The following is a 25,638-nucleotide window of genomic DNA, read 5'->3' on the forward strand; positions in this document are numbered from 1 at the left end:
GGCCCCATATAGGGCTCTGTGCTTGGCACAGAGTCTGCTTCTCTTGTTCTCCCTCTGCCCCCCTCTTCCCTGGAGTTCATGCATTTCCCTTCCCTTTCTCTCTCTCTGTAAAATAAATGAATAAATAAATCTTAAAAAAAAAAAAAGATTTACTGTCTTTGACCAAAAAAACAGACTCTTACATATAAAGAACAAACTGGTGGTTTCCAGAGGGTAGGTGGGTGGGGGATGGGTGAAATAGGAGATGGGGTCGGAGGACCTCACTTGTGGCCATGAGCATGGAGTGTGTATAGATGTGTTGAATCACTATATTATACACCTGAAACTCACATAACACTCTATGTTAATTATACTTCAATTAAAAAAAGAAAAAAGGGGTGCCTGGCATGCTCAGTCAGGGTTGTAAATTCAAGCCCCACATTGGGTGTAGAGATAAGTTACATAAATAGAACTAAAAAAAAAGGGATTTGCTCTCTTAGCAACTTTCACATATACAATACAACATTTTTCACTATTGTCACTATAGTGCACATTAGGTCCCAGAACTTACTCACCTTGTAACTGGAAGTTTGTACCGTTTGACCAACATCTCCCCATTTCACCTGATTGTTATTCTGATTGTTTTTGTGTGTCGGCTGATTTGATAGAGTAAGAAATTGGGACAGACTGCCAGCAGGTACAGAATTCTGTGTGATTCCCGAATGTTCCTCAAATCTTCACATCTTCCATTGCTGCCCCCCGAGTCTGGACTTCTTCATTTCTGGCCTACTCCCCGTTGTTCTTTCTGCTTCCACACTCACATCCTGTGGTGGCCATCGTTCCTGGCCATTGGTGGTCAGTCTTCCTCTATTCCTGGGCCTGTGGGGGGATCACATTCTCCCATGCCTTAAGAATTGCACGGTCATGCAACTTGGTGGTGGCCAAAGAAGCGGTGGGAGGGGCTCCCACTAGGAAGCATTTGGGCAGATTGTGTGATTCTCCATGTTCTCTGCAATTCCCCACATGCTCACTAACGTTTCCAGTGGCAGAGCTTTGCTCAGCCAGGGCTGTGGAATGAAGAGGAGGGGGAACAGGGTCATTACAGATCCATGACGCATGTCATACGAGCAAGGAATCAATGTCATCTGTTTTAGCCACTGAATTCTGGGGGATGTTTGTTACTGTGGCATAACTTAGCCAGTCCTGACTGACATTTCCTTCCTGCTTCATCTGTTTGCACATCTGCTCAAGTCCTCCCACTGTCCGTAACCTTTTCATGACTCCCTGGCACTGTCAGGATGAGATCCACGTGCTTTACTGTGGCGTAGGAGGCCATCCCTGCCCTTCGGCATCATGTGGATGGCTTCATGCTTCCTTCAGCCTCGCCCCTTCTTCACATTCGTGCTCCAGGTAAACTGGACTTGGGGTTCACTGGGAGCATTACACTCTTGCAGTCACCTCCCACCTTTCTGTGTGCCGTTCCTTCTGCTGAGGATGCCTTTCCCTTGTCCTCCCCTCTCTCTACCTGACTGACACATACTCCTTCAAGACTCAGTTCCGATGTCTTCTCCAGCAGGAAGCCCTCTCCGGCCTCCATCTGAACCAGGTGCCTCCTCTGGGGCTCCCACAGCCCCTGGGCTTCTCCCATAGATGTTCTGACACTCGAGACGGTCTCTGTCAGAAGAGTGAGTCTGTCTCTGCCCCTGGACTCAGAGTCCCCTGAGGGCAGGGCCAGCCTGTGTTTTTGGTGCTGCCCAGCTCAGGGCTAGGCACAGAGGAGGGTTTCAGCAAACGTTTGTTGATCAAGTAATAAATGAGCTCAGATGCTAAACAGATCTCAGGATGTGATGACAGGATTTCTGAGAAGTGGGAGCACTGGCTCTGAGGCTTTCTGCTCTTCATTTTTCTGCTGTCAGGCTTCCCCCAGAGCTGAGGCTTCTTAGTTGGCATAATTCATTCCTGAATGCTGCAGGGAAGGAGCTGTGGTTTCTGTGGAAAGTCCCAGAGAAATTCTTTGTTTCTTGGCTTCTCTAACCAATTTCATCCAAATTTCTTGCTGACTCAACACACTCCCCAGCATTCTTTTTTTTAAGTGGGCTTCTCACCCAGCATGGGGCCCAATGCTGGGCTTGAATTCATGACCTTGAGATCAAGACCTGAGCAGAGATCAAGAGTCAGAAGCTTAACTGACTGAGTCACCCTGCGGCCCCTCCCAAACACTTTTAATGAAAAAGTTCAAACATACGTTGTAATCATTTAACAATGGATGCTTTTGTACCCCTTACTTAAACGCTATGGTTAACGTTCTTACTCTGCTTGCTGAAACACATCCACTCATCTTTCCATCCCTCTGTCTGTCCATCAGTCCTCCTTTCCAGCCTGGGGTGCTGTGTCCCCACTCGCCTCTGCTCTTGTGATAGTCTCTTTAGGAAGCAGAGAAGCAGCTTCTTAGCAATGGGGCAGCCACAGCCACTACTGGGAACGGCCCACGTGTCTGACGCTGTTCCAAGGGCTTTATAGGAAGCCATCTGTTTCATCCCCCTGACGACACTGTGTAGAAACAGAGGCCTGGACAGGTGATGCCACTAGCTCAGAGTTTCCGCATCAGTGGCCCGCCCAGGATTTGAACCCAGCAAGCATCTTACTTGGTAACTCTCAGAGCACCTGGGAGGCGCGGGAGGCTTTGAAACCAGGAGGGCCGGTTGGTGTTTTGATCGCGCCCTCTGGCGGCGGCGAGGAGCACGGGCCGCTCCTGGCTGGCTTCTCCAGCTCACGGAGCGGGGAGGGGGTGAGGAGTGGACACAGCATTCAACTAAATCTTGCCGCACAAACACTGACCAGTGGCCTCTGCTGGGCTGCCAGCATGTTTTCTTGGAGGAGGTGGCGTTGTGGCAGGGCTTTAAGCCACAAGTAGCAAAGGCGCTAGAGAACCCGCCTTGTTCTGGGAAGAGGGTGCAGCTTTGCGTGGGAGGGAGTCACCCGAAGAGGCTTCAGAAATAGGTCGGGGCGCATTTGGGAAAGAACCTTGGCCTTGGGATTTTCTTCTGTAATCCAGTTTGGAGCTTGGGAGCCAGCAGATTTCAAAGACAAAATTGGAGGGTCATGCATACAGTTGTCAGCTCTCTTTTCTGCCAGTAGAGAGTTTAAAAAGAGAGAGACCATTTTTTATTCATTCTGAAAGCTTTTGTGGAGCACTTTCTGTGGATTAGGACTTGTTCTGGGGCAGGGTCTGAGTCTGTTTTGTCCACCATTGGACCCTCGGAGTCCAGAGTCATGGAAAGCCCCTAAAGGAAGGAATGAATACAACTAAAGATACTTGCCTGGGTGGCTTGGGAGGTAAAGCGTCTGCCTTCAGTTTGGGCCATGATCCGGGTGTCCTGGGATCCAGCTCCCCTCTCAGCGGGGAGTCTGCTTCTCCCTCTGCCCCCCTGTTCTTTGTGCACTCTCTCTCTCGCAAAAATAGATAAAACCTTAAAAATAAAACAAAAAAACCTAAAGATGTTTGCTAGGGCCCAATCCACGCAGGACTGAGGTGCTGGGAGTGAGGTCAAGGTGCTTGTGGTAACAGGTGAATTTGGAGACAGGGGAGGAGTGAAAGAAGTCTTTACTCTCTATAGCATTAGGTTAAAAAATAAGTCTTCTGATTTCTATGGTCATTTCTTCTGTTCTGGGGCTTTAGGGTGGAGATCGCTCAGCAGAAATACCCAATTCTAGAATAAACCACGTAGTCATCCACATTCGTGTTGGGACACACCTTCGGTGCCTTCTCAGATGGCGCCCTTGGCTGCCTCCCTCCCGCTGAGCCTGGCAGCAGAGGCCTGGTGGCTGGGGAGTTACAGAGTCCTGACTTGAATCCTGAGCAGATGGGCTCAAGCTCTTAATCCTTTCCCTCTGTTGTTTAAATTATCTTTTCCTAGAAGTTCATGTTTCTCCTAAGGCAGTGCTCTTCCTTTTTCTTTTCTTTTTTCTCCCCTCAAGTGGTGTTAGTGACTGTGTAGGCATTCTTTTGTACTGGGATACCTGATCTCGTAACATATTTGTGTCAGAGGCTCATCTCCAATCTGACAGTTACCAAAATTCAGAACAGCATAAACTCCCAGTCATGTAGTCCCCAGACCCGAAGACTCCCAGTTCCTAGAAATGTCATGCGCGTTTTACAGAACCATGTGATCAAAGGTTCTCTAAGTCCTTCCCCTGAGATGTGAGAGGAGGGGCAGTGTGGGCAGGCATCATCCCCAGTGGGCAGGCCACTCAGAGTGGAAGAAAAGGAGAGAGAGGAAGTTGTCTTTTCACAAAGGTGGTGAATGAGGGAAATGAGACTATTACCAAAAACAGCGAGCTCTTGAAACATGGCAGCAGCTTCCCTCCTCACTCAGGAGGGAAAGGCCTGTGGCCTCACCATAGCCTCACTATGGCCCACAGGCCTGAAGGGGTTCAGCTCCTGTTTCCTGTCTCCCTTCCACCTGCTGGCATGCTGCCCCCCGCCCGTTCCTCTCCAGCCATGCCGGCTGCTCAGCGACCTACGCCAATAAAGGCCTGTTCCCTCCTCAGGGCCTTTGCACTTGCTGTTCCCTCTGCTTGGAATGCCCATTCCCCAGCCATCCACAGTGTCACCTGCACTTTGCAGTGTTTCGGTGGTGCTAAGGACAGTTCCAAGCAATTTATACACATTAACTCCGCGAATTGCTTTCTCCATGAAGTCTTCTCAGGCCATCTCAATGAACAGTTCTCACCCCTGCACAACACACTCTTTGACACTTTTATCCTTCCCTGCTTCCATTTTTTTTTTGACACTTCCCTACCATGTTTTGATGCTGCAGCTACCGTATCGTATAGTTAGCTCTGTCTTGTCCATTGTTTGTACCTCCTGATCCCCACTGACATGTAAGTTCGTCAGGGGCAGAGATTGTGTCTGTCTTGATCGCTGCTGTGTCCCCAGTACCAGGGAGAGTGACTGGCATTCAGCCGGTGCTCTGTGAATATTCGTGGCACAGATGTGTGGAGTTCTTGAGTTCGGAGTGGTATCCATGAATCATGTCATTTCATCCTCACGTCCAGTTCTGTGAAGTGGAAGGTCTTAGTGTTGGACCCATTTTACAGATGGGGAAATGGAGCTTCTGAGAGGTGAAGTCACCTTCCTGAGAATGCACAGCTTGCGACAGGGGATTGTCTGGCTGTGGGACCAACTTGGGTTTTATTTTTTTTTAATTTACTTCCTCCCCCCCCCCCAGAGCAGGGAGCCCGATGAGGGGCTCGATTCCAGGACCCTGGGATCATGACCTGAGCTGAAGGTAGACACTTAATGACTGAGCCACCCAGGTGCCCCCCAACTTAGTTTTTAACCACCTAGCTGTTCCTGTCTTTGTGGAGGGGACAGTTGGGGGCGGTGTGTCAGCCATGGGCCAGCACCCACAAATGCTCAGGTGGGGCAGGCCACATGGAGGGTTCCCCAGATGTACCCAGCCTCTCAGAGGTGGGTTGAGGTTTGCCTCACTTGCTCTTCCTCTCCCTATCAGCGGTTTCTGGGAGGAATTACCATGAAACACAAAATGAATGTTTTAGGGAACAAACTGGGTTTCAGATTTCTTGCCCCGCCCCGCCGTGCACCTCTTTCTTCTTAATTCCAGGAAGGGGCAATCGTCCCATGGGGATTTTCCTCTTAGGACACTGCATTTTGGGACTAAAAAAGCCAACAGTAAAGCAAAGGCTGACACTTTCTGGACACTCGCCATAAGCAAGGCACTGTCCTCAGCGCCTTCCACATATTAACGCATTTAATCGCCGCAGCAATAGCACGCACCCTCCTCGCTCCCTGCTGCTCGGACGCCCCCTCCTGCACCCTGCTCCCTGCCTGCTGCACTCCCTTCTTCAAGCACGTCAGCTGCATGCCTGCCTCCTGGCCTGTGCCCTGGCTGCGCCCTCTCTGACCGCGTCGAGCTCCCTCTCTCTCTTCTTCCTGCATCTGCTGGCGGTCACCTCCTCCCAGTGGACTTCCCTGACTGCCTGATCAAAAGCAGCCTCTTCTCCCTCACCCCTGGTTCTCCAACCCTTCACTCCGCTGGGCTGCGCTTCCCTGCTCCTCTCTCCACCCACCATTCTGTCCGAAGCCTCCCTTATTGAAGCGGACTTCACCGGCGGGCAGTCTGACAGGGCTGGCAGGGCTGGCCGGCTGGGTCTCCCGGGCTTGGCTGTGTTTGCTCCTAGGTCTGGGGGTCACCCTGGCACCGATCTAGCTGGGGCTTTCTCAGGGTAGCTGGGAGACTTGCCAGCGGGCTAGCCTGAGATTGTTCTTGTGTGGGTGCAAAAGGACAACCAGAAACGTGCAAGGCCCCTCAGATGAGACCCAGGCTTGAAACCGGCACTCTGTCTGTCCCTCGCCCTCCTTCTGTTGGCGAAAGCGAGGCGCATGGCCACGCCAGCGCTCCTGTGACTATAGCCTTCCTGGGGGAAGGACCACGGCCAGCATTGCAGTCTCTGTTTAGTTCAAACAGCTCGGGCTTCTTGGCTTCTGCTCCTGGGCAGGAGAGGTGGGAGGCCTTTGGAGAGAGGACCCCAGGGAGCTCCCATGCAGGGCTTCCTTGAAGGAAACCCTTAGACTCAGAGTGGACAGGGTTCATGGGGCGGAAGGGAACAGAGCAGGAGAGGGTGGCTCAGCAAAGCTGTCGTACCCATGTTTCTCATTTGGGTGTGGCTGTCTGCAGGAGGCGGGCCAGAAGCTTTGCTTGCATCCATGTTTGCTGGTTGATGAGCCAATGCCTTGACATTGTTTAATTATAATTAGTCACTGCTTTACCTGTTGTTTTTTAAGATTTTTTTTTCTTTTTTAAGTCATCTCTACACCCAACATGGGGCTCACACTCACAACGCTGAGATCAAGAGTCCCATGCTCTTCTGACTGAGCCCGCCAGGCTCCCCCAACCCCAAGGTTTTAATCTAGATTAGTTCATTTTGATCTATCAAAATGTACATCATTTTGATCTATCAAATGTACATCAGTCTAGTTTTTTCTTAAGTTTTGTCTTAGCTCAATGAAGAATTCATTTGTAAATAAAGGTGCAAACGAGGGTTTTATGCATCCCAAGATCTGTTATTTTATTTTTTTTTAAGTCATCTCTGCACCCAACATTAGGGTGTAGAAAGGTGGGGCTCAAACCCACAACCCCGGGATCAAGAGTTGCATGTGCCACGACTGAGACAGCCAGGTGCCATGCCCCTCCCCCACCCAAAAGATCTTTTGAGTTCATTTCAACACCTTCCCTCTTGGTTCTTATGTAAGCTCCAGGCCTCACAGACTTGTATCCCCACCCGGTTCTTGCACGTGACAAGAGGAGGCCACTTAATTGTCATAGCCAGAATGATGATTATCTCCAGTTTACAAGTGAGAGAAATTTAGTGGTTTGCTCTAGCCAGTTTCCCAGGACTTTTGCTGCTTGTAAAAATAACTGGACCCAGATAGTTCTAGAATCTCCCCAGCCAAAGTGAGGCTGGCTGGGCTGTCACCAGCAGCTTAGAGACAGTTGTCCTGGCACAGAGGCCTGTCCATGCATTACGCAGACCAGAGCTGTCATTCTTCCAGTAACTCTGGGTGTGGGTGGCTCCTGGGTCCTGGTCTCCTGGAGTGGCCTCCCTGTCCTCGGGGCTCACAGCCTTTGAGAGGCTCATGCCTCTAGTAACAGCAAAGCTTTTATAGCTGATCCGGCAAACCCAAGTCCCGTTCTTCCACCTTTGGAAAATGTATTGTTCCTCATGATGCCTTTGGAATATTCGTTCATTTCCGTGTTTTAGCAGTCAGAACTCAGCTCTTCTGGTCCTTGGTCTGGGAACAGAGGGGGACGAGCAGGACGTCCTGGCCACTCAGGGGTGATATTCTGGCCCAGAGCGGAGGACCTGGCTCAGGTGTTGGGCTTTTGCAATATTGAAGTTACTCCTAACTCCCTCACCTCCACCGCTGTGCCCTCCATGGTGTCCCTAAAGGGCTTTCCCAGCACTGGTCATTAGATCGGGAACAAGCGTCCTGTCATCCAGCTTGGAGCTGGAATGATCAGACCCACACTCCCCTCAGCCAGTGCCCATCAGCCTCCTGGGAAGGCCTCCCCTTTGTGGGGCCAGCCCAAGGATTAGGGGCCATTGGCCCCTTGCAGTTTGCGACCCTAATGTTCTATGTGCCCCAGCTGTGAGGGGACAAGCTTGCCGCTCCCAGGCTGCATCCACTTGCGACTTTCCACGTCTCCTTCTCCTGTAGCAGAGTCAGACTGCTTGGGTTCAAATGCTCGTTCTGCACTAGCAAGCATACCTTGGTGTCTTATTTAGACATCCCATGCCTCAGTTTCCCCATCTGTACAATGGGGATAATAAAAGCACTGACCTTAGACTGTTCTGTGAGGATGAGATCAGTTGACGCATGGACAGTGATTCAGCCTCTCTGTGCTTGTAGACACCCCCAAACACTGACTGTTGATATTATAATATTTATTGTGGGGGAGGGGTGGGCGTCAGTCTTCCAGATGCTCCTCCTTTCCGTGAGCATTGAGAAGGGCAGATTCAGGGCCCCGAGGTGGCTGTGCAGGAAATGATGAGTGTGTTTATTTATTCATTCTGCCGCTGACGGGCATTTGGGTCACTTCCAGTGTTTGGCAATGACAGATAGTGCTGCTAGGAACATTCTTGTCGAGGTCCTTGGGTGGACCTACCTTTCTGTTGAATATGTAGGCAGAACTCGCAGCGCAGGGTCCGAGGGTACACGTGGCTTCAGCTGAAGTGGTTGTGTGTACGTACTGAATGTTGAACCATGAGATTGGGCATCCTGTTTATTTATTTTATTTTATTATTTATTTGAGAGTGAGTACAAGCAGGGGGAGGGAGAGAGGCAGAGGCAGAAGCAGGCTTCCCACTGAGCAGGGAGCCCAGCATGGGGTCCTGGGTCCCAGGACCCTGAGATCCTGACCTGAGCTGGAGACAGCCTCTTCACCCACTGAGCCCCCAGGTGCCCCTGCCTGTCCTGTTTAAATAAATGAAGGAAATTAAGATGTACAACTGATATGGGAAACAAAGGCAGAGGGAGATGTAGATAAAATGACATGTCCTTATAAGCTGCAGCCCATAGACAAATACTGGAGGCAGGCGAGTGTGACCTTCTTCCCCTCCTGGAAACTCCCAACCGTCTTACTGTTAACACTTTGCCAGAGGGAAAAACCACCTTAGTTTGACAATAGCCAGGGCTCCAGGATCCCCTGAGTCTTCTTTCCCATAGGAAAGTCCTTCTGGAACTTGCTTTTGTTTTTACCTCCCCCACCTCTAAATTACAGAATCAATTGCTTCTCAGGTCCCGGGGCAGCCACTCTTTCAGCCCCTTGTTTTAATAATATCCCCTTTCTGCACCAAAGACATCTCAAGTCTCAAGAAGTCTTTCTTGGGGATGCCTCAGTGGCTCAGTCAGTGAAGCACCTTCCTTTGGCTCAGGTCATTATCCCTGGGTCCTGGGATCAAGCCCCACATCGGCTCCCTGCTCCCCCTGCCCCTGCCTGCTGTTCCCCCTGCTTGTGCTCTCTTTCTTTCTCTCAAATAAATAAATAAAATCTTAAAAAAAAAAAAGAATCCTTTCTTAGCCATTGGCTCCAGACCCCAAAAACACTACTCCAAAATCACATCCCAACTGCAGATGCCAGCAAGTCACTCAGGCATTTCATGGAGTTGAGTGTGTTTATTTGCAGTTGCTGCTGTAACAAGTGACCCCTAGTTTAGCAGCTCAACCCAACACTTATAATGTTTCTGGAGTCAGAAATCTGAAATAGGCCTTACAGGGCTAACATCAAAGGCCATGTTTCGTCGGGGAGCAGGAATTCCTGTCCCCTTCCAGGTCCTTCTAGCTGGACTAAGAATCCGATTGACATGAGCACAGGGTAACAGGAGGAAATCAGATGTCATGGGTGTACACATGGAGAATCTACACAGACACAGAAATTCCAGACACTCAGGAAAAATGAGGCCTGTGTGTCCTTCTGGACAGAAGAGTGGGTAGGTGGCTAGGACTTCAGAGGAAAGGAATACAGTTTACACAAAGATGAAAAACCAATGTTTGGTAAACAGATGTTTGCTGGAGCACTCAGAAGGGGCCAAAAAGAGGACTTTGATCAGAGTGGCCTTGCTCGGCTCCCCTGTGGACCACACCTAGTCCGTATCATACTGTAGTTCTGTGGTGATGGTTCTCTCCCGGGGCCAGGTCCCCCATCTAAACTCTGTTTAGTCCACTGAGTTGTAGGGGGAAGGGTTTACAGATCTTTTATTGAATCTGGTGGGTTTTGATTCCTTTTTTTTTTTTTTTTTGTAGATTTTATTTATGTGAGAGAGAGTGCACATGTGAGCAGGGTGGGGGTAGGGGCAGACTCTTCATTCTTAGAAGTCCTGCAAGGGGTCAGTCCAACAATCCCGAGATCACAACCTGAGGCTGAAACTGATGGTCGGACGCTCAGCTGACTGAGCCATCCAGGCGACCCCTTGATTGCTGTTTAACTCAAAAAGTCTTCATGCCAAAGTGACACATTTTGGGGTGGCATGCTGTTGGCACCCGCTGTTCTTAAGATGCTCTGGGGGAGAATCCCCTCCTTGAGTTTTCCGGCATCCAGAGGCTACCTGCATTCCTTGGCTCCTAGTCGCATTACTCTGACTTCTACTTCTGTTCTCGTTTCTGCTTCTGTGACTGATTCTCCTGCCTCCATCCTGTAAGGACCCAGGTGATTACCTTGGATCTTGCCTGGTAAGCCAGGATAACCTCCCCATCTCGAGGTACTTAAGAGGTTACTACAAGGTCATTTTTGCCATGTAAGGTAACATACTTATGGGTCCAGGGGATGAGGCTGTAGAAATCTTTGGGAGATGGACCATTATTCTATCTGCCCCACTGAGGTACAGACCTCTGAAAGCTACAGAAAGACTGGTGAAACCCTCTGGGCCCTAGGGTTCTAGGAAAGAACATAGAAGTTTCTAGAAAAGAACATAGAATACAGAATAGGCTCTTTCCATCTCCACATCATCACACTTCTAATACCTGCTTGTCACCCACCCCCCACCGCCCGAAGAAGTGAGATGCCAGGTGTTGTCCTTTCTGTTACTGACATTTCCTCTCTTAATATTAACTCACATAATAACATTGAGTTCTTCTTCTGGGCCAGGTAATGTCCTGAGAGTTTCCTGAGGCTGAACTCATTTCACAATAACAGTTACAGCACCATGACCAACAACAACCACACCATAAGGTATGTACTGTTATTATTTCCACTGTACAGATGTGAAAACTGAGACATAGGGAAGTTAAGGAACATTCCCAAGATCACACAGCTAGGAAATGGCAGAACTCAGATTCAGGTCTTTGCCTTAAAAGGGTTACACTCTTCTGAAGTGAGGCCAGCGTCATTACACAGCATTTTTAGTCCATGCCCAGGAGCACACAACCCTCCTCTTCCCACAGGACTGGGAAGACTTGAGAGAGGGGAGAGAGCCATCTTGTGGCGAGAGACGGGAACTGAGAACCTGGCCCCGTTCGTGTGTACATTCCACTGGGCCAGCCGAGCTTTCTGGTATTTCTGGTCTTGAAAGTCCTGACACACGTCATTTATTCTGTTTTATTTAAAAATTTTTAAGAGTTTTAAATTTTTTATTGGGGTATTAGAGCACAAAAACTTGTACAGCTCAATGAATTTATGTATATACATATATATCTATGAACTTTTAACACGTGTATGTATATGGAACTACCACCTAGGTCAAGATATAGAATATTCTAGCTTTCTAGAAGGTTCCCTTGTGCCCCTTTCAGTCAACACCATCCAGAGCTAATGACTTTCCAATTTTTCTCACCACGAGTTAGGTTTGCCCCTTCCTGGTATTTATATAAAAGGAATTGTACAAACACTTACTCTTCTGTTGTTGGCATCTGTCACTCAGTGTTACGTCGCAAGAGTCCACCATATTGTTGCGATTGTTACTTTAAAAAAATCACTGTAAAGCATTTCATTTTTATGAATATGCCACATTGGTTTTTCAAGTCTGTTGTTGGTGGACACATGGGCTATTTTTAGTTTTGAGCTTTTATGGATGGAGCTGCCGGGAGCATTCTTGTATATGGATATATGCAGTCACTTTTCTTGGGTAAATCCCCGGATGTGGAATTGGTAGGGCATAAGGCATACGTAGATGTAGTCCTAGCAGGTACTGCCAAATGGTTTTTCCAAAGTGCATACTGGTATTTTTTATTCTGTGATGTAATTATTTTGGGTATTTTTAAAAAGTCAGAAATTGGAGTCCTTTGTCTTGAGATGTGCACAGAAAATCAAGCACTGCATTGAAAGTTTGTCTGTAAACAAAGTTTGCTCATTTCTATTTCCTTCCCTTGTTTGTAAAGCCACCAAAGTAACTTACTGTTTAGTTTTCATTTCTTGGGTTCCTAGGAAGAGAAATTGAACATTATTTCCAGTCTCCCCACACGCTGGATGATTAATGGGTAATACATTGTCTAGGGGGTCTGGATCCTTTGGCAGCTGTCACCCCAGTAGCTGCCACAACTGCACCCTTCACATATGCTGCCCTGAGCTAGGACCCTACTTCTCTTCCTTTAGGATAATTTTTTTAAAACCAAGACTTTCTGGGGCGCCTGGGTGGCTCAGTGGATTAAGCCACTGCCTTCGGCTCGGGTCATGATCTCGGGATCCTGGGATCGAGTCCCGCATCGGGCTCTCTGCTCAGCGGGGAGCCTGCTTCCCTCAATCTCCCTCTCTGCCTACCTCTCCATCTGCTTGTGATCTCTCTCTGTCAAATAAATAAATAAAATCTTAAGAAAAAAAATCAAGACTTTCTTCCCTAATTACCTCATTTGGACCTAACACCCAAGTTTGAACCCTGGAGAAATAGTGTGGTAGCTGAGGGCACAATAGTGACCAAAGTCATAGAATGAATGGTTACTGGGCACCTGTTCTGTTCCAGGCACTGTTCTAGTCACTGGGACTACAGGAGGGAACAGAACAGACAGAAATCCCTGCTGTCATGGGGCTTATTTTCTAAGGAGAGAGATGTGACTATAAACAAGTATGACATAAGATGGCGGTAAGTACAAAGGAGAGGGAAAAAAGGTGGGGAAAGGGAGTGTCTGGGTAGGTAGGGGATGGCTGCAGTGTGATAGGGGCAGTCAGAGAAGGTTTCATTGAGAAGGTCTTCAGGTAAAGCCCTGAAAGAGGTGACACTCTTGATAATCAGCACCAGTAAGGACGCCTGGGTGGCTTAGTGAGTTAAAGCCTCAGCTTTCAGCTCGGGTCATGATCCCAGGGTCCTGGGATTGAGCCCTGCACTGGGATCCCTGCCCAGTAGGGAGCCTGCTTCCCCCTTTCTCTCTGCCTGCCTCTCAGCCTACTTGTGATCTCTTTCGGTCAAATAAATAAATAAAATCTAAATTAAAAAAAAAAAAAAGAAGAAGGACCGGTAAGTGCAAATGCCCTGAGATGGGAGCGTGCCTGGTGCACCTGTAAAACAGGAAGGATGCCAGGGTGACTGGAGTGACCCAAAAGGATGTGTCTTAGGAGATGAGGTCAGAGGTCAAGGAGTGGGACAGAGAGTGTAGAATCCTGTAGGCCATCATAAGAACTTTGACTTTGACTCTTGAGAGCGATGAAGAGCCATTGCAAGGTTTTGAGAAGAGCTTTTAGACTTATTCTTTAAAAAGGATCACTCTGACTGCTGTGTTGAGAGTAAAATATGGGCATCAGGGAGGGCAAAGGCTGAGGCATCAAACCATTGGCTATTGCAGGAATCAAGGTGGGAAACGGCAGTGTTCGAACAGGGAAGTGGCAGTGGAGGTAATGAGAAATGGTCAGATTCTAGAGGAATTTTGAATATCTGTAGGATATGGTAATGGATTTGGATATAGCACAGGAGAAGAAGGGAGGATGATTAAGCATAACTCCAATGTTGTGGTCTGAGTAGCACACGTAAAAAAAGGAACCCTTTTATTATGGGCAATTTCAAACATGTACATAAGTAGACAAAAATAGTGTAGGAAACCCCAGGTAGCTACCAACAAGCTTCAGTAATTATCACCTATGGTCAATTTCATTTTTTCTATGCCCCACCCCATTCTCTGTCCCAAACTATATTGAAGCACATCTCAGTCTTACTTGCATTTAATATGTAAACCCTTCAGGGGGCGCCTGTGTGGCTCAGTTGGTTCAGTATCTGCCTTCAGCTCACCTGTGCTGGGATCTGCCTGGGTGGGGCTCCATGCTCAGTGCGGAGTCTGCTTCTCCCTCTCTTTCTGTTCCCCTCCCCTTGTGCTTTCTCTTTCTCAAATAAATAAATAAAATCTTTTAAAAATATGTAAATCCTTTAGTACATTTCTTTAAGGAGATAGGCCTCCCCTTTTCTTACTAAACATGACACAAAAAAGTTTATTATCTGTTAACAGTTGACTCTAACAGAGACCATGAGAACCTCAGTGGTACCACAGAAGGGAAAATCAGGGAAGGCTATTTGAGGCAGGCTCTTCATACCAGGAAACTGGCCACGATTATGCAAGGATTATGACACAATGGTTTAGGGCTTGATGAACACAACAAAATGAGAGTCTTGAAACAGTCTTGATAAGCAAGCTGTTGTCTGAGACGTTAGCTTTTATAGATTTTTCCTTCTAGGCAAGACTTCCTTGGAACAAACCATCATCATGTTGAAACACATGGTTTCAGTTCTTATTTCGAATAGAAATTAAAATACCTAATACAGTTAAATAGCCAGTCGATTAATAATTTCCTTTCTTATCTCATAAAAATATTTTTCCTGGTTTTTCAAGTCAGGATCTAGGTGAGGTCCACACATTGCACTTGGTTTTGTGTGTTTAAGTCTCCTTTAAGGTATAGCTTCACCTCTTTTTTTTTTTTTTTTCTCTAAACGTAATTTTTGACAAAGCCATGTCTTTGTCTTTTGGAGTTCCCACAGCCTGGATTTTTTTGATTTCTCATTTAACATGTTCCTTTGGCCCGGGAATTCCCTTTAATCTGGTAGAACTGTTGATCTCGGCTTTAAGAAACATGGCAAACAGTGGGAAGATGGAAGAATTGGAAGCACCAGGAATCTGTCTCTTCATCTAGTTGCTTTGACAGAATCTGTCTGATACAACTGTTTGGAACTCTGTAGTATGTTGAAGGCTTTCAATTTCTAGGGGAAGGCTTGGATGGTAAATTGGAGTTAATTTTGGTTCTTTTTATTTTTTTTTAAGATTTTATTTTAGAGGGAGAGAGAGGGAGAGAGCAAAAGAGAAAGAGAAAGAGGGAGGAGGGGCAAATGGAGAGGGAGAAGCAGGCTCCCCACTGAGCAAGGAGCCCAATGCAGGAGGCTGGGATCATGACCTGAGCTGAAGGCAGAGGCCCAACCCACTGAGCCACCCAGGTCCCCCTCTCCAATTCTTTATACCACTTCTCTTGCTCCTTATCCCTCAGTTAGTAGGGCCAATGCCTAGAAATGCAAAGAGCCAGAAATATCTTACTGTTCAGCCTTGAAGTTTCAAAGTAGGCTTATGTAAAGTAAGACAGAGACAATAATTCTGAAGGGCCAACTTTTGATTTGATAGACCTGGGATTTTCAAGTTCCTTCAAAGGCCTTATGGCATGATTTTTTTTTTTTTTAAGATTTTATTTATTTATTTGACAGGCAGAGGGGCAGGCAGAGAGAGAGGTGGAAGCAGGCTCCCTGCCGAGCAGAGAGCCCGATGCGGGGCTCGATCCCAGGACCCCGGGATCACGACCCGAGCCGAAGGCAGAGGCCTCAACCCGCTGAGCCACCCAGGCGCCCCCCTTATGGCATGATTTTTGCAAAACAATAGATTTGGGAAGAATGTGTGATAGTGGTCCGTGTAAGATGGATGAGAAATCCCATGGGCTAGGCCCCATCTCTTTCCTAGTACCTAAGGAGGAAGCAATTCCCTGTGCAATGATCTTTTCTCCAGATCTTGGGGGAATTTCATCAGCTATGTGGGATGCCACCACAACCCAAGTCCTGAAGCACTGCAGTGGGACTTGAAAACTGTTGGAAGAGGCCCTGAAATAGCTGAGAGAGGGATGGCAGAACTTAGAGGGCCCACGTGGGTGGCCATCAGTGCCCAGACAGGGTTGGAAGTTCCCAGTGGACGCCAGCAGGAATGGAAGCCAGGTTCCAGGCATCAGCAGAAATATGGACACGAGCAGCAGAGAGGCCAAAACTAGACAGTCACCTCCTTCCCACCAGTCCTGTAACCAAGCCCTGGGCGAGGAGAGTGGAAAGGGAGAAAGCCCTGAGGTGGCTGAGTTTATTCAAACTGGTTAAGTTTCTACCTACCCCTGGGTCAGATGAGGGATTATTAAAACCAAAGTATCCGAAAAATCAACAATATATCAAAATACTTTTATATTATGTACATTTATGTAAATATATTATATTTGAGCTTGTGGCCTAAGAAATTTGCCCGTGCTGCCTGAAGTTCTTTGGCATATGATACACATAATTTTTAAAATGCCAAAATAATCCATGGGCCAAATTTTGGAAAATTATGTCATTCTTCCATTCACTCAGGGTTTTCTCCTGTAACTGTCTTCAGTGACATCAGAAAGCTATTGTCCTATGGAAAACATTTACTTGGCTTTTTTGTTGTTGTTTTTGCCCTAGAGGGCATTTACCAGTCATAGTTCTGAATGCTTATTATTTTAGAACCTTATATGCCCCCTCATTAAGTAAAAATTTGATTTGTTTGTGCTTTCTCCTGTAAACTGATGGGAAACTGGTTGCCTAGGGACAAAGATGAAGTATTAGCTGGAGTGCGCCTTTAACTCAAGGAGTTGATTTAGAACCAAAACTTTCTAGAAGGAACTTGGATGGACTATACTATGGCCAAACACCCCTGTCCTTTTTCCTCTGTGGGGTAAGTAGTTTGCATTAAGTCTCCTTCCACCCCCAGTGCAGTTGGCTATGTCAGGTAAACCACAATAAAACTATTTAAAGGAAATAATAAATGTCTGTTCCCCCTTATCATTTACCCACCTTTTACTTTTTCATATGTGGCTCCTCTATCATTGGAGTCTTTTATGAGATGGGTTTTATGTGTTCTTGAGTAAGAAGCAGGAGAAGTCAAAAACACATCTTCCTCCCAAGAGTCCCAGACCCCAGTTTTCATACCCTGCTGAGCCCCAGCTGCCTCCAATGTTTCCTGTGTGCCCTGAAAATGCATGAAGTAGTCAGCAGAGAAGGAATGATGTAAATGGGCAAGAGACAGGACATAGGAGGTGGGGTCTGTTATAACAGAAGAATTTGGAGTCTTGATTTTTCAAATTCTGTCATACCTCCCAGAAAAATACTAGAACAACACAGCCAACTGTGTCCTTAAGGTTGGGCTCAGAGCGCTCTGAAGGAGACTAATGCTGATTTCTTGCCCAGCTAGCAAGAGAAAGTGACCAATTAAGAGTGGAAGGAAAACCAGACTTTAGGTCCAAGTATCAAAGTTCGGGTCTTGCTCTGCCCATCACTATGTTAGTGTGAGATAGTCAAGTTTTCCAGATCTCTGCTTCCCTTTCTGCAAAATGTGTGGGTTGGAGAAAGTGAATTTTCAGGGTCCTTTCAGCACTAAAATTCCACTTCTAGGCTTGGGTTTTACACCAATCACAGCAGAAACTTTATTAGAAATATAAAATACATCCATAGGAACTCCCTGTTCTTCAGCTCTCCACTCGCTCCTCAACTTGCTGACCAGCAGTCAGAAGGCTTCCAGTCAGAAGAGGTGTCCTGCAGTCCAGGATGAGAAGCACTTCCTCAGGAACAATGGACAAGTTCCTGCAGTAACAGCAGCAGCACTAGCTCTAACCTCCAAACCAAAACAGGAAGCCAGGTGGCCCCATTTTCAGTCTTTCGGGGCTGAGGGAGAGACTGATATGGACAGATTTCCTCCACCCACATGGGCCCTACTGTAAAGATCCCAGACATCAGCCTGCAACCAATTACGGATGTACAGCCTTTGACCTCCAAAAATGAGTTGACGCCTCCTGTAGAACAAGAAAGGATGGGAAGATGCACAGATGTTTTAGGAAATCAGAAGGGAATCATTCCTTCCTCATTCCTAGAACCCTGGGATCCACCCAGATGTCTGGTTTTCCAGCCTCTGACACCACTGGGTGTTGAGTTTACCTCCAGTGATCTGAAGTCTTCCTTGATAGCACTGAATTGTATCATTGGGACAGGGAAGAGAAGGAGCATTCGGACAGGTTCCCAGAGCCACACAGGTTGGGCAGTGGAAGCGTGGTGCCACACTGGGAGCTAGAAGGCAAAACAGAGGGCAATTAAGGTATGTCCTGCCTCTGGATTTGTCTCTTCTTTCTTCCTTTCTTCCCCAAGTCTTTGCTGCTGACACCACTGCAATCAAGGCCTATCACTGCAATCTCCCCATACCTTTTCAACTGTTTCTCTTTGCTATCAGAACCCACCCAACATGACTTCCAAACTGTGTGCTTAGGTGTAGAGACAGAGATGAAAAGGACACAGTTCCTGTCATGGACATCATCAAGTAGGACATGCCAGTAATTTTAGTACTTCTCAGTATGCACTGTGTCCGAAGATAATGGCGAAGGAATGGAGGAATATTTAACTATTTGGAAGAATTTGCTAACTATTTTTACAGAGCAGACACCTGAGTTGAAGTGGAGGGTGAACAGAGATTAGCTGAGTGAAAATGGGGGTTGGGGGAGTAGCAAAGTGAACAGCAAGGAAAAGTCTGGAGGTGTGAGCAGCTTGCTGGATTTGGGGGACTGGGAGACACTGCCATGTTAGTATTCAGTTGGTAGACACAGATAGGGCTGGACTGGTTTTTCATGGCCAGCATCTATTCTGATTGGCCAGTACCATATCTTTTGTTAAATATTTTGACTACTGGCTCCAGCTGGAACGCAATAAACAGGGAAGGAAGAAAAGGAAGTAAACTGAAAAGGTAGGCAGGGCCAGATTGCCATAGTGGGTGGCCAAATCCGGGAAGCAGTAGCTGCCAGACTGATTAAGCCATACCATCCTGGAAACCTCCACTGACCCCTTATTGTTTAAGAAACACAAAACCAAACTTAACACCACCGCCTTCTTTGCCTTCCTGGTGCTCTGAGCAGTGTTGAGATCCCCAAGGTAACAACTTAGAAAAAGGCAGGCAATGCCTCTCTGCCTACTTGTGATCTCTGTCTGTCAAATAAATAAATAAAATCTTTAAAAAAAAAAAAGAAAGAAAAAGGCAGGCAAAAGCTCTGAGGTTCTGGGGCGCCTGGGTGGCTCCATGGGTTAAGCCTCTGCCTTTGGCTCAGGTCATGATCTCTGGGTCCTGGGATCCAGCCCCACATCAGGCTCTCCGCTCAGCAGGGAGCCTGCTTCTCCCTCTCTTTGCCTGCCTCTCTGCCTCCTTGTGATCTCTCCCTCTCTGTCAAATAAATAAATAAAATCTTTTTAAAAAAATGAGGTTCTTTTGTGTATGGCACCGTTGGGCCTGAGCTAAGTAAGAACACAGAGAAGGAAGGCCCACCATCTTTTTAGGGGTTTGCCTACCTTCTCTCAGTCCCCATGTCTCACCTCCTGGCGTTCTTTGGGTCTCTTCCTCCCTCCACAGCTCCATTAAGCTCCCCTTGCTGTTGCATAAGGACTCCTCACAGTAGCTGCTGTAGGAAACTGTGATTATGCCTGGTGGTGGGGAGTGCTGGATATACGTTGTCGCCAGGGTCCCCTCCGTGACACAGCCCTTAGTGCCCAGAACTGCTGTCTTGGCCCCTGTTCGGAGACAGTGGGGAAGGAAAGCAGGATGTGGACCTAGGGTTTGGCCCCGGGGAGGGGGAACGGCCCTGCCAGGACAGACCCCTCCACCCACCCAACCCAGCTGCCCTTTCCCCATTTACCTGCTTTAATCATCAGAAGGGATTCCTGGCAGAACGACCCACTGTCACAAGTCTCAACTTTCTCTGTGGTCCAGTTAAACGTCCTCTTTGGGTCCTTTTCTATACTCGTGGATATGCCCCTGTGACAGTACAAACTTGGCTCCACTGCGGAGGAAAGGAGATCAGGGGAAGCACGCTTGGCCTCCCCTGTGCGGCCCTGGCCCATCCTCTTCCCCAGAGGTGCCTCCTCTGTGAACCAGCCCTCCCCCACCCCGAACCCCCATTCTTACAGGCCAAGGAGGGGGGTCCGAGGAGGAGGAAGAACAGCAAACTTTGGACGCGACGAGCTCTCATGGCGTCTTTCAGAGCCGCCTGGAGGAGTGGCCAAGGATCTGCGATTAGAGAGAGAAGAGGGGGCTGCTCAGCCTCACACAAGGAGGCTGCACGGACGTTGCGGCGAGGACTGGCGCTGCGGGGCGCACGGCGCCACAGAAGACCGTGGCCCCCATGGTCTAGCCTGCGAGTCTGAGCCGTGCCTGTTTCCACAGGGCAACCCTCCGACCCAAATCCCTACTCCCCGAAGCCAAAGGTGTTCAGTGACCAGTACCGCCCAACCTCGGGTCCGGCCCAGACGCCCCTTCCGCCTCAGCCCCGGGTCAAGCCCATGTTCTCCCACGCCCCAGGATTCTCAGCCCCCGGGCCTCCCACAACTCGAAATTCTGCCATCCCAGTCCTGTTCTATCGAGGGCTCCAGGGCTTTACGTTCCAGCCGCCATTTCCCGCAGGACCCAGGATTCTGAGTGCCCGGCCTCCTCCCCTCTCAGACCCAGGAGTTCTTTCCCCCCATCCTCTTTCCACAGAACCCAGGAGTCTGGGTCCTCAGCCCTCCTTTCTCTTTAAGGGACCCGGATTCCACCTGGCTTTCAGATAACCTCACAGGAACCTCACGCTGCTGGAGGAACGTCCTAGAACGCCCCTCTCATTCCACTCCGCCTTGGCTTGGCCTCTCAGAGAAATGGAAGGCGGGGCTACCTTTGCCCAACGGGTCACTCGAAGCCCCATTGGTCATTGTGAAAGCATCTGATGCTCTCATTGGGTGAACCCGAAGAACGTTGCACCCAATTGGCCTTGGAGAAGTCTGTTCCTGGCGGCTTAGAAGGCACGCATGCGCAGAACGGCGAGCATGCTGGAATGGGGGTGGGGGGAGGGAACAGGTGTTTGCTGCGCTTGGCGAGGAAAGCCGGGCGGGTGGTGCGTCCTCAAGTGGCCTCCCTGACCGCTTTCTCTCATGCGGCGATGGAGTGGGCTGTGCTTGGAGGTCACACCTTTGTCCTCCACTGTCCTCCTCTGTCCTCCACTGAACTATTCCCCCTTCCATGTGCCCAGCCTGGACCCCGCCCCCGCCCGGTTTTCCTAGACACTGGCAGGCAGCTTGGTCTCATCACCTTCCCTCACGGTGGATCCTGGCGGGCCAGTGGGGTCACAGCACGAGCCCCCTCCATGGACGTCTGGAAGGTTGACTGGAGCAAAGCCGTCTTCAGAGTCGTTTCCAGCACCCCTGACGGCGTGCATGAGCCGTGACTGTGAGGGCACAGGTTGCCGCCATAGCTCCCCCACGTGGCTGTGCCTCTATACCAGGAAGACGTGGCTTTCATTCGGATTTCTGGTTCCTGGCTGGAATTGGATGCTCTTCAGATCTATATGTAACATGAAGCAAAGGGGTGTTTTGTGTACTCTCAGACGTGGTGCTGTTTCTGTGAGTGCCGTGGTGTGAATGAGTATTTATTCATTATTTTTAAAGATTTTATTTATTTGAGAGAGAGAGAGAGAATGAGCAAGCAAGAGAGAAAGCACCAGCCAGGGGAGGGTGGGGAAAGCTGACTCCCGATGAGCAGGGAGCTGGATGTGGGACTGGATCTCAGGGGATCAGGACCTGAGCTGAAAGCAGATGCTTAACTGACTGAACCACCCAGGCGCTGTAATATTTGTTTCTAATAGAGAAAATACCACAATTAGAACAATAACAACAACAAAAAAAAAGTAGAGAGAGTTAATACAAATATTAAGAGAAAGCAATTTAGCTAGATAAGGAGTAATATCCTTTTAAGAATTCACCAGAAATGTTTTCAAAGATGAACTAAGATGAACTAAGGACAAAAGAGCTACAATTGGGTTATATCATAGCCCTTAATTATTTCATGTTTTAACATTCTAAACACTAAGAATAGGCATGTGATTCCTGGAGGGGATGAGAAATATTTAGGTGTCAGATGCCTTTAGATCCTGGGGCTAGAGGACAGGATGTGTTGGGCTTGTTAGGAGTCAGGAATGGGGGAAGTCCCTTACAAAAGAGCCATGGCCAATCCCAGCCTTGCCCTAGCAATCTGGCTAGGCAGTGCCCACAGTTTTCCCAGGAGTAGGTCTCTCTGTATGATGGTAGTGAGCATGGCTGATTCTGTCCTATCTGTCTGGCATACTCTGGAAGCTTTGGCAGTTCTTTGTCTTGATTGATGCCTCCTAACAAGGAACAGACTTAGGGGATAGACAGTTTCTAGTGCTCATTGTGGTTTTGGCACAACCTTCAGGAGCAAAGTAAGAGAAAAGATAGAAAGAAATCCACTTCAAATCGTGGGTCCCTGATGCCTGGCCCTGAGTTCTCTCATCTCTCAGGAATCTGTGAGTCCATGTTCCCGGCCGCCTCCTCCCTCAGACCCAGGGGTCCAGACCCCCAGCACCTCCTCCCTTAGACCCAGGAGTCCAGACCCCCAACCCCTCCTCTCTCAGACCCCAGGAGTCCAGGCCCCCAGTCCCTCCTTCATCAGACTCAGGGGTCTAGCTAGGTCCTAGCCTACTGTCGTCTGGACCCAGAAATCCAAGTTACTACCCCTCTCAACTCTCAGCATCTATACATAAAATAAAGTATCCTTTGTGTACTTTCAGAATTGGTACTATTCCTGGAAGTTAAGCTATAAGTGAATATTTATTTTCAATAGAGAAAATGCCTCAGTCAGAATGGTGGTAGTAAAAGCTCTTAATTTTATGTAAAAAATACATTAAAAGCTTTCCATTGGGGACAGTTAATATTAAGTATACTTATTAATATATTATTAATAAAAACATAAGGGACAGTTAGTATAAATATGAAGAGGTGGTGGTCCTAAGGACCCTGTACCTTAGGCTCTGGGACCCTTCCTCAACCCTTCCCATTTCTCTGACTAGCACTTGCCTTGCCTCCAGGCCTGACCCCGAAGCTGGCTTTTAGCTCCTGTAGTGAATTTATCCTAAATTGGCTCTTGGCCTGTGGATTTGTTTTCTGGGGCTGCCATAACTAAGTACCAAAGCCCAGGAGGCCTACACAACAAAAGGTATTATCATCACACTTCTGGAGGCTGGAAGCCCAAAGTCAAGGTGTTGGTAGGGTTGGTTCCTTCTTTTTTTTTTTTTTTTTAAGATTTTATTTATTTATTTGACAGAGAGAGAACACAAGTTAGCAGAGCAGCAGGCAGAGAGAGAGGGGAAGCAGGTTCCCCGATGAGCAGAGAGCCTGATTCGGGACTCAATCCCAGAACCCTGGGATCATGACCTGAGCCGAAGGCAGAGGCTTTAACCCACTGAACCACCCAGACACCCCTTTTTTTTTTTTTAATTTTATTTATTTATTTATTTGACAGACAGAGATCACAAGTAGGCAGAGAGGCAGGCAGAGAGAGAGGAGGAAGCAGGCTCCCCGCTGAGCAGAGAGCCAGATTCGGGGCTTGATTCCAGGACCCTGAGACCATGACCTGAGTCGAAGGCAGAGGCTTAACCCACTAAGCCACCCAGGTGCCCCTCAAATGGTATTTAAAAAAAAAATATTTCACTTCCCACTTGTTGGTTGCTAATATTTGGAACTATTTAAGATTATATAGTATAGAATAATATAGAATATTTAAATCTTACTAGCTCGGGTATAAACTTCACTCTAGGGCTGGTTTAGCCCCACTCCTAAGGTATGATTTTTTTCTGGGGTCTATACTGAATGTCCTGTGTCTTCAACAAGGTCTCTCTGCCCTGGTTTCTTGGAATTTGAATGTTTTTCCTTTCAGAGTGGGCTTTGGACATTGTTCCACATATAGCTCCCTGAAATGTTTTTTTTAAGTTTGTACCAGAAGTCACAAGCTTAGATAAGGGGCCTTGGTTTTTGTTTTTGTTTTTTTTTCCTTTTCTAGTCTAAAGTAAGTTGCCTGCATGTATCTGCTTGCTTGACCCTAGTCAGGGAGGGAGCATGGTAGTTTTTGTTTTTTGTTTTCTGTTTTAATTAACTATTAGTATTATTTTTAAGGTACATTCTACATGGGACTTGAGCCCATGGCCCTGAGATTAAGAGTCTTACGCCCTACATACCGTGAGGCATCTGCTTCTTCTTCTTTTTTTTTTTCTTTTTGAATGTGACATCTTGGACTCTCCAGCTCTCTTGAATCCTTTCATCTGCCCCCTTCCACACTGCTCCCTCCTCTACCCCTATTTCCATCCCTGCATGCCCCTTCCCCTCCCATCTTGGCCCCTCATCTCCCGATTATCACTGGAGTTCGAGCCTCCTCCCCATTGTGGGCTCTTGAGAGGCTCAGAGATCCAACAAGAAACCATCTGGAGTGAAATGGGCTGATTGGGAATAGGAAATGAACCTCACCCACCAATACACTGTATTTGTCACACCCAGAGCTTTCTCTTTGAAGGCAGGAAGGTTTCAAAGGCTCCAGGACTCTTCACCCCAATTTGTCCCTTAAAGCAGTCTCTTAAAAAAATTAGAGTAAAAAACATATAACATTACATTTACTACCTTTAGCCATGAGCCAGTGTACATAGTTCAGCAGCGTAGATATATTCTCATTGTCAAACAGTGCATCTCTAGCCCCTGCTCATTTTGTGACTGACGATCTGTACCCATAGGTCTGTGTTTCCTCCCCTTCTGCCCCCTCGGTCCCCACAGTTCTTTCCATTTTTTAAGTGTGACTTTTTAGATACCGCATATAAGTGGAACCAAGGATATTTGTCTTTGTGTGACTTGCCCATTTCACTTCACAGAAATTCAGAATGACCTTCCTTTCTAAGATGGAATAGTGTCCCATTGTATGTAGATGCCAGGCGTTCTTTCTCCATTCCTCCGTGTGTGGACACGTGGGCGCTTCTACCTCTTGACTCTGGAGAGGAAGCCTGCAATGGACGGGGACGTGCGAGTAGCCCTTTGTAACGCTGCTTCCAGTTCTTATGGATGTCAAGTCAGGAGTGCAATGGCTGTGTCACGTGGTAAGTCGATTTCCTCATTGGGAGGAAACACTGCACTGTGTTCCAGGGCAGAGGGGCCATTTTATATTTTCACCAACATCGCGCCAGGGTTCCAGTTCCTTTGGATCCTTGCCAACACAAGCTGTTGTATGGTTCTTGGGTTTTGGTTCTTTTGGCTACTGTTGTTGTTAGCGGCCATCCTAATGAGTGTGACATGGTATGTCTTTGTTGTTTGACTTGCTATATGTAATGATTACTGAGCATGTTCTCAGAAGCTTCGTGGCCATTGTATATCTTTGGAGAAATGTCTTTTCAAGACTTCTGTCCATTGTTTAATCGTCTAGTTTGTTTTTCTCATTGTTGTGACTTTTAGGGTTTTTACATCTTCTAGACATGAACCCATTAGTAGATATATGAGTTGCAAATCCTTTTCCCATTCTGTAGGTTCCCCTTCCACTCGTTTGATTGTTTCTCTGGAGGGCCAACAGTCTTTAAG

At 47.8% G+C, this 25,638-nt stretch overlaps 1 protein-coding gene across 5 annotated transcripts; it reads right to left on the minus strand.

Annotated features, from left to right (window-relative positions):
• Positions 1-17,630: 17,630 nt before the first annotated feature.
• Positions 17,631-20,909, minus strand: TEX101 (testis expressed 101). 5 transcript variants are annotated; one of them, XM_004767712.2, is made up of 6 exons: positions 20,821-20,909; positions 20,168-20,269; positions 19,899-20,042; positions 19,555-19,773; positions 18,163-18,291; positions 17,631-18,020 (listed from the first exon to the last, which is right to left on the minus strand). In XM_004767712.2, the coding sequence occupies exons 2-6, from the start codon at positions 20,229-20,231 to the stop codon at positions 17,791-17,793; spliced, it is 786 nt and encodes a 261-aa protein (XP_004767769.1). In that variant the 5' UTR covers positions 20,232-20,269; positions 20,821-20,909; the 3' UTR covers positions 17,631-17,790. The 5 variants fall into 5 exon arrangements, with proteins under 5 accessions (XP_004767769.1, XP_004767770.1, XP_044933405.1 ...); XM_004767713.2 differs by having other exon boundaries at positions 19,579-19,773; positions 20,794-20,905; XM_045077470.1 differs by having other exon boundaries at positions 17,631-17,811; positions 20,794-20,905.
• Positions 20,910-25,638: the final 4,729 nt, after the last annotated feature.

Source organism: Mustela putorius, unplaced genomic scaffold (assembly GCF_011764305.1).
Source record: "Mustela putorius furo isolate JIRA1106 unplaced genomic scaffold, ASM1176430v1.1 tig00000196_pilon_pilon_pilon, whole genome shotgun sequence".
Classification (NCBI taxonomy): domain Eukaryota; kingdom Metazoa; phylum Chordata; class Mammalia; order Carnivora; family Mustelidae; genus Mustela; species Mustela putorius.

Excerpts from the sequence above, each read along its gene's own strand:
- TEX101 (XM_004767712.2), bottom strand. The coding sequence starts at position 20,231 with ATGAGAGCTCGTCGCGTCCAAAGTTTGCTGTTCTTCCTCCTCCTCGGA. Across the intron at positions 20,043-20,167 it reads CGGACCCCCCTCCTTGGCCT|TGGAGCCAAGTTTGTACTGT; the intron begins GTAAGAATGGGG and ends TTTCCTCCGCAG. Across the intron at positions 19,774-19,898 it reads CCTTCTGATGATTAAAGCAG|GGGCCAAGACAGCAGTTCTG; the intron begins GTAAATGGGGAA and ends GTCTCCGAACAG.